This window comes from Nannospalax galili, unplaced genomic scaffold (assembly GCF_000622305.1).
Source record: "Nannospalax galili isolate Female #2095 unplaced genomic scaffold, S.galili_v1.0 scaffold183, whole genome shotgun sequence".
Lineage (NCBI taxonomy): Eukaryota > Metazoa > Chordata > Mammalia > Rodentia > Spalacidae > Nannospalax > Nannospalax galili.
In genome coordinates this window covers 1,829,249-1,837,609 of record NW_008350555.1, presented here as the reverse complement: position 1 = coordinate 1,837,609, position 8,361 = coordinate 1,829,249, and the positions used below count along the sequence as shown (strand labels likewise).

The window sequence follows — 8,361 nt, the reverse complement described above, 5'->3', positions numbered from 1 at the left end:
TTTTTAGTCTTTTTGAGACAGGGTCTCCCTGTAGCCCCAGCTATCCTGGAACTCACTATGAAGTCCAAGCTGGCCTTGAACTCAGAGATCCGCCTGCCTCTGCCTCCCGAGTGCTGGGATTAAAGGCGTGAACCACCACACCTGGCTTTTTTTTTTTTCCCTTTGTGGGCATAAAGGTTACACGAGGTGGTAGGAGAGATGGGTCAGAGGTTAAGTGCACTGGCTACTCTTGCAGAGGACCCAGATTTGGTTCTCAGCGTCCATATGGTGGCTAACAATGGTCTGTAATTCAAGTTCCAGGGGCTCCAGCACCCTCTTCTGGTTTCCACAGGAATCGCACACAGGTGGTACACCTGCATACATGAAGGCAAAATAGTCATACATATAAAATAAAAACAATTTTAAAAAGGTTACATGATTTCAGAGGTGAGAGAGCTCACTCTTTTGAGAATATTAGGAAATTCATTTGACATACTAAGTTGGTGGAATGGGAAATGTTTCACAGTTGGGGTAAGGAGGGTGCTCTACTGTGATCAGTTGTCTGGTAGGTTATTCCCAGCAGTAGCTGTGTGAATTGGCACCTGAGAGGCAGTTTAAAGCCAGACCACCAGCTCCTTAAATACTCAAGAATAATAAATAGGCTCAATATAGGAAGCCTATAGGTTTTGAACAGGAAAATTGTGTGATTTGTAAACTCTCTGAGGTAGATTAATTGATCAGCAATACCAAAAATAGTTCAGGGAAAAAAAGAGGTGGCAAAGTCAGGAAGAAAATATGAGATGTAATGGAAGCTGGAGTTAGCAGGTGGAAATTAACACTTGTAGCATTTCTAGAATACTCTGTGCCAGGAATAGCCCTTCGGTTATTTAAATAAGTTTTCTCTGATCCATCCTTTAGTTTTGAAAGTTAGTTTTCATTTTGTAGATAGGAAAACTAGGATAAGAGGTTAAGGTGACTTCTTTAAATTGACATGACTGCATCAAGATACACTGACATGCAGGAGCATGGTTTTATATGTCTGTAATTCTTGCATCCAGCTGAAGAAGAATTGCAAGTTCAAGGTCATCTCGGTTACCCAGGAGTCCCTGTTCAAATACTAAAACAGTGTAGGCGAGATGACTCACTGAGTAATGGTGCATACTGCCAAGCTGAAGGATCTGAGTTCAGTTTCTGTAACATGGTGGAAGGAGAGAACTGACTCCTGAGGGTTGTCTTCTGACTTCCACAGCAAGTACTGTGGTACACATGCCCACACACATACTAAATAAAGAAATAAAATGTAATAAAAAAACTAAAAAAATAGAAACAGTTACAAAATACAACAATATACATTTTTCCTGGCTCTGAAGTAGAACCATCCTGTGTTAACAGTGGGACTAAATAGCAAACACTACAAGGTGCATCCTGGAGGTAGGACAATGCTAGCAAAATTGAAACAAAACTGGTTGTCTTTGATTTTAAAGGAATTTGTAACCTGGTAGGGAATTTAAACTTTTATTAAAGTTTTACTAGTGGAATCCTTAAAAGGGTGTGAATGGTTCTAAGTGAATTACAAGTTGAGATTTGTATGTCACCCCTTTAAAAATGGGGAACATGTTTTAGTAAATTTAAATTTCATTATAGAAAAATTGGAAAATTGAGCCGGGCATGGTGGTGCATGCCTTTAATCTCAGCACTGGGGAGGCAGAGGCAGGCGGATCTCTGTGAGTTCAAGGCTAGCCTGGTCTACATAGTGAGTTCCAGGACAGCTGGGGCTACAGGGAGACCCAGTCTCAAAAAGAAAAAAAAAAAAAGGAAAATTGGGCTGGAAAGATGGTTCAGTGGATGAAAGTGCTTGCTGTGCAAGTCTTAAAACCTGAGTTCTATCCCCAGGACCCACATGGTGGAAAGCGAGGACTGGCTCTTACAAGTTGTCCTCTGACAGCTCCATGTGTGCTGTAGCATGTGTGCGCAAAACTGTAAAAAGTTTAGAAAAAAACCTAGCTTCAATAATCTTGAAAATAATAAAAAATAATACTAAAAGAAGTTTTATAGTGTTGAGAATCTAAGCTCTGCCATCCTTTGAGTGTAGCATATGTTGTTGTCCATGATAGCTCTACATAACATTTATGTTCTAGAAAGATAGCAGAATATTGAAAGAAAAGGTGGAAAGATTGTTTCAGAGTCTGAGCTTTCCCTTGAAGGGCACAACCCAGAGCTGCCCGCTCTATTTCCATTTTATTGACCAAAATCTAGTAATTGTCATAGGTTTGATCTTAGCACCTTGGCCCTGCCTGCCCCCGCCCCAAAAAAAGAGTAATCTTTTCACATTGACTTCTAAGGAGTCTGAGAAATAGCCGTTGATTCACATGTGCCTTGCTATACTTCCCTGGTAGAGGACGAAAATGGGTATTAGAGGCAACTAGCAGTTGGTCTCATTTTGCAGTCATTCTGTTTATATGTATGAGAGTTTACAGTACAGTTGAGCAGTGAATATTTTTAGAAATCTGTGACTACATATTAAATCACAGTTTCCAAGTTTAAGATGCAGGAGTAGGAAGTCCCTCTTCATTGAATTTCAGTGAAGACTTGGCCTGAGCAAGTTCTTTGGGTCTGTTGGCATGTGTGGTACTCTTTGCAGCTTGAAGAGAGACTCAGTCTTTCTACGTGCAGGTAGTGTGAACACTTCTCATGGTGAACTTTGCTAGGAAAAATATTGGTTGGCTGCACTACTGTGAAAATTTGAAGCAAAGTAATCTAGAATTAATATGAAAATTATTATTTTATTTTTTTTTTTGGTCTTTTTGAGACAGGGTCTCCCTGTAGCACCAGCTGGCCTGGAACTCGCTGTGTAGAACTGCTGGTGCCAGCCGGCCAAGACGGACAGTACCTGAAAGGGGGAGTGAGGATTGAAAGAAAACACAAGAGACAGAAAAGATACTTGGGAGGACTGTCAGTAGAGACTGCAGCCCCGGTTTATTTTAGCTCAGCCTTTTTATACAGTAGAACATCAGTGATAGCCACCGTTTGCTTAACTCAGCTTCAACAGCTGTTTTTCCCACCTGTGTCTGAGGGTCAAGGAGCAGTCAAATACTTGTTGTGAACTCCACCATATAAACACATTCCCCCTGACTTGGCAGATTAGGTACTGGTGTGCAAAACACAAACTCCAAGTAAACAAGCAAGCCTGCCACAGCTCAATGTACATAATGGATTAATAGCTCCCAACATAGACCAGGCTGGCCTCGAACTCACAGAGATCCACCTGCCTCTGCTTCCCGAGTGCTGGGATTAAAAGTGTGCACCACCATGCCTGGCGAAAATTATTTTTTAATATTTATTGTTTAAAATTTAATATGTGAGTACTATATTTACATCATTTCCGCCCTTCCCTCTCTCCCCTCCAACTCTTCCTACCCCCCCCAATCTCATGACTTCATATATATAATTTACTGAGTCCATTTAGTGTGTGCATGTGTTTAGGGCTGACCACTTGTGATTAGGTAACCTGTGAGGGAGCTCGTCCCTGGAGAGAACTGATTCGCACTCTCAGCAGCCATTGATTGCCTGCAGCTCTTCATCTAGGGGGTGGGACCTTGTGGAATTTCCCCTATTCACAAACATTGGCTTGTCAGCTGGCGTCATACAGATCTTGTTTAGGCAACCATATTCTTGAGATTTCATGGGTGCAGCTTCTCTGTCATGTCTAGAATACCCAATCTAACAGCACTTGCCCTAGTCCTCTGACTCTTATCCAAACCCTTTTCCATGATGTCCCCTGAGCCTTAGGTGTAGGGGTTGCATTATAGATGTATCGTTTGGGGCTAGGCATCCCGTGGTCACTTATTCTCTGAATTTTGATCAGTTGTGAAACTTTGTAATAGTCTCCATCTGTTGTAAAAAGACACTTCTTTGATGAGTGGTGAGAGCTATACTTATCTGTGACTATAAGGATAAGTATTTAGAGTACAGTAAGAAATTATATTGTAAGAAAGTGGCAGTAGTAGGTTCTCCTGTAGGGTTTATGACCTCTGATATTTGGCTCTGTTTACAGTACCTTTTTTATTGTTACTGACCAGCTGGCCTGGAACTCGCTCTGTAGACCAGGCTGGCCTCGAACTCTCAGAGATCTGCCTGCCTCTGGCTCCTGAGCACTGGGATTAAAGGCATGCTCCAGTACACCCAGCCTAGATTCTTTTTTTTTAAATTGTGATAAACTCGATTTTTTTTTTGGGGGGGGAGTCTTTATAGGAAGATCCTGCCTCAAAAAGATCAATAAATAAAATAAATAAATTGATCAGCTCTGAAAAATGTTCAAAATGCTCTGTGTCCTTCAGTATATAATAGTCTGTTAAGATTTAATTATTCATGTAAAATAAAGATGCATACCTGGCTCATTGGTATACATATTTGTTTTGTCTTAAATATAAAATCATGTGTATACTGAAGATTTCGTGTTTGTTTTAAATTTTATTTATTTATATTATTATTATTGTCTTTTTGGGGGGGCTTTTTGAGACAGGGTCTCCCTGTAGCTCCAGCTGGCCTGGAGCCTGGAACTCACTATGTAAACCAGGTTGGCCTTGAACGCACAGAGATCCGCCTGCCTCTGCCTTATGAGTGCTGGGACTAAAGGCATGTGCCACCACGCCCGGTTTTATTTTTTATTATCATCATTATTAGTGTGTGTGTGTGTGTGTGTGTGTGTGTGCGCGCGCCTGATGTGTGCGAATGGCACACATGCTTCAGCACCTGTGTGGAGGTCAGAGGACATCTTTTTGGAGTTAGTTCTTTCCTTCCACCTTTTTGTGGGTTCCAGGATTGAACTCGGGTTGCCAGGCTTAGAGGCAAGTGCCTTTACCTGTTGAGTTTTGTCACTGGCCCTTGTTTGTTTCTTGAGACAGGGTTTCCTGTAGACCAGGCTGGCCTCAAACTCAGCTGTGTAACCTAGGATGACTTGAAGTCTTGATCCTCCTGTTTCCACCTCTCAAGTGCTAGGATTATAGGCATGAACAGCATTTGGACTTTGTTTTGTTTTAAAATAAATTTCTATATGATTTATTATCAGTAAATGTTTGCTTTGTATGCCTATATATCTGGGACCTGAATAAGAATTTCTTGGGTGTAAGGGGTCATGAATTGAAAAAGTTTTAAGAACCTGTGGTTTAAGCCAAAAAACATCAGCTGAGAGGTAACCATACTGCAGAAAATTTCATAGAATACCAGTTGAGAGAATTAACTTGTCATCAGGGTAAATCATCAGCTATTTTTTTAAGATTCATTTTTGTTTCTATCATCCATCCATCTATCTGTGTGTGTCTGTGTGTGAATGCCACTTGTTTGCAGGTACCTGCGGAGGCCAGAAGAAGGTGTCAGATCTCCTGGAAATGTAGTTACAAGTGATTGTGAGCAGCCCAATGTGGGTGCTGGGAACCAAATCCCGATCCTCTGCAAGAACATCAAGTGCTTTTAAATGCTGAACCATCTCTCTAGCCTAGCTTTTTCTTCTTTTTTTAAACAGGGTCTCCCAGTAGGCTGGCCTGACAAGCCCTAGCAATTTTTTAAAAATAATTTTTTATTAATTCTTTGAGAACTTCATGTAATGCATTTTGGTTCGTCAGCTATTTTTTATTTTTTTACTTACTTTCCCTTTTTTCTTTTTTTGAGACAGTGTCTTCCTGTAGTCCTATGTGGACCAGGCAGTCTCCATCACACAGTCAAGTGCTGGGATTAAAGGCATGTACCACCATTCCTGGCTTCCATCAGCTATTTTTTTATTTTATCTTATTTTATTTTTAAGATATTTTGTTATTTTTATTTTATGTATATGGATGTATTGCCTGCATGTTTGTAAGTGCACCTGTGTCACACAGTGCCCATGAAGGTCAGAAGAGGGAGTCAAATGGCCCCTGGAACTGGAATTATGGACTGTTGTTAGCTACCATGGGGGTCCTGGGAATCAAACTTGGGTCTAGCTAGAGCAGCCAGTGCTCTTAATTGCTGAGCTATCTCTCCAGCCCCTTCATCAGCTATTTTTTAAAATATTTTATTATTTTTATTTTATGTGTATGAGTGTATTGCCTGTATGTATGTGAGTGAACCCATGTCATGCAGGGCCATGAAGGTCAGAAGAGGGCTTCGGATTCCCCTGGAACTGGAGTTATGGATGGTTGATAACCACCATGTGGGTGCTGGGAATTGAATCCGGGTCCTCTGCTAGAGCAGTCCATGCTCTTAACCGCTGAGCCATTTCTCCAGCCCCAATCAGCTATTTTTTAAAAGTGATTTATGCAGGGCTGGAGAGATGGCTCAGTGGTTAAGAATACTGGCTGTTCTTGCGGAAGACCTGGGTTCGCATCTCAGCACCCACATGGCAGCTAACAACTGTCTGTAACTCCAGTTCCAGGGTATCTGACAGCCTCTTCTGTCTTCCATAGGCATGGGTGCACTTACCTACATGTAGATGATGCATGCATACACATAAAATAAAATAAAATAAAATATTTTAAAAGTGATTTATGCAGTATTGTAATGAATAAAACACTTAATGATATATTTAATTATATGAACCTTATTTTTGGATACTGGGAATCCAAGACAGTGCTTTTTACATATGAGGCAAGTACTTTAACCACTGATTTACATCTCCATCCCTGGATTTTATTTTAAGATTATTGGCGACATTTTGAGTTGAAAAAAATTAAAAAAAAATATATTTCAAATTGATAAAGCCCATTTGACATACAGTATGTTTCTTCCTTTCTCTTTAAAGCAAAGTTCTCATATAGATGTGGTCCGTTTTCCATGTGTGGTTTATATCAATGAAGTCCGAGTCATACCTCCAGGAGTACGAGCCCACAGCAGCCTGCCTGACAACAGAGCATATGGGTAAGTCAGGTCTTTGTAAAGTCTGGTTTTTTTTTTTGTTTTTGTTTTTATTTTGTTTCGGGTTTTTTTGGTCTTTTTGAGACAGGGTCTCTCTGTAGCCCCCGCTGACCTGGAATTCACTATGTGGACCAAGCTGGCCTTGAACTCAGAGATCCTCCTGCCTCTGCCTCCTGAGCGGGAACTAAAAGTGTGGGCCACTGCAAAATATTTTAATGTTTAAGGTAAATACCAAGTAGCAGATGAAATGATTAAAATGGTTAAAAATGATTTTGATGGTTAAACTGTTAACTGCTTGAGAATTGGATATGAATAGAATATGTTAAAATATGCAATTAGTTGCTTATTTTGTTATCTTAGGAATTGTTTCTTCCTGGTCTTAGAATTGCTTATAACTCTGTACGTACTGTGGTTTTTGTTTTAACATAGAAACTAATTGTTCAAAAGGCTGACAATTTGTCCTTGTTTCATTTACAGGGAGACATCTCCGCACACATTTCAGCTAGACTTATTCTTCAATAATGTAAGCAAACCAAGTGCCCCAGTTTTCGATAGGTTGGGAAGGTATGTACCTGCTAGGTAATTTTATCAGAAACCTTATTGAGTTAGAAAGCAAACCTTTTCATTTTTCAGATAGAAGGTCAGGTATTTGGTGGTAGATGTGAGAATGCAGGGTTTAACTTTCTCAGTGGGCATTATGAAAGAAATACTGAACCTATGAGAAAATGTTAACAACATGAAAACTTAAAATGTGTGAAATATTAGCCATCTTCTGTTTTTTTTTTTTTACTTGTGCATCTATAATACACATGGCACTAGAAGGTTATTTGATAGTACCTAATTTGGAAAAGCTTTTTTTTTTTAAAGACAGGGTTTCCTTATAGCCCCAGCTGACCTGGAACTTGCTATGTAGACCAGACTGGCCTCTGATTTACAGAGATCACTTTCTGCTCTTTGAGTGCTGGGATTAAAGGCATGCCCTGCCACACCCAGCTGATTTTTGGTTCTAAAATGAGAGTTAATGTTTTAAAGATGTTGTTACTTCACACTGCTGCTCAGTTTGAAATTCCATAATCACATTTTGTAAAATGAGACTTAGGTATATCCTTCTTGGATTATTTAACATGTGCTAGATGTTAAAACTGCATGCCTACAAAATCAACATTAAATGTGTTAAATGAGAACTCACTTATAAGGGGAAGAATATTTAAAGATAGCTTAAAATGAGAAAAAAAATTCTATTTGAAATTAGAATTTACCCACTTCTGATCTTCTTTAATTTTTTTTATGAAATTACAGTGATAATTTACTCTTTAAAAAATTTTTACCATGCTTAGGGATCAAACCCAAGGTTTTCAACATACTAAGCATGTGCTTTACCACTGAGCTATAACCCCAACTCTAGAGTGAGTAGGTTTTTTTTTTTTTTTTTTTTCTATACACAAATTATGAAACCATACTTCTCTTTGAGTAACCCAAGTGGACCATTTCTTCAGT

The 8,361-nt window shown here is 39.6% G+C and overlaps 1 protein-coding gene across 2 annotated transcripts in view; it reads left to right on the top strand.

The window, feature by feature from the left end:
- Positions 1-8,361, top strand: part of Virma (vir like m6A methyltransferase associated) — an 88,442-nt gene that overhangs the window by 2,862 nt on the left and 77,219 nt on the right. For both annotated transcript variants that reach the window (XM_008847836.2, XM_008847837.2), the window contains exons 2-3: positions 6,752-6,867; positions 7,342-7,428. In XM_008847836.2, the coding sequence (XP_008846058.1) occupies positions 6,752-6,867; positions 7,342-7,428 (203 nt within the window). The remainder of the gene's footprint in view (positions 1-6,751; positions 6,868-7,341; positions 7,429-8,361) is intronic.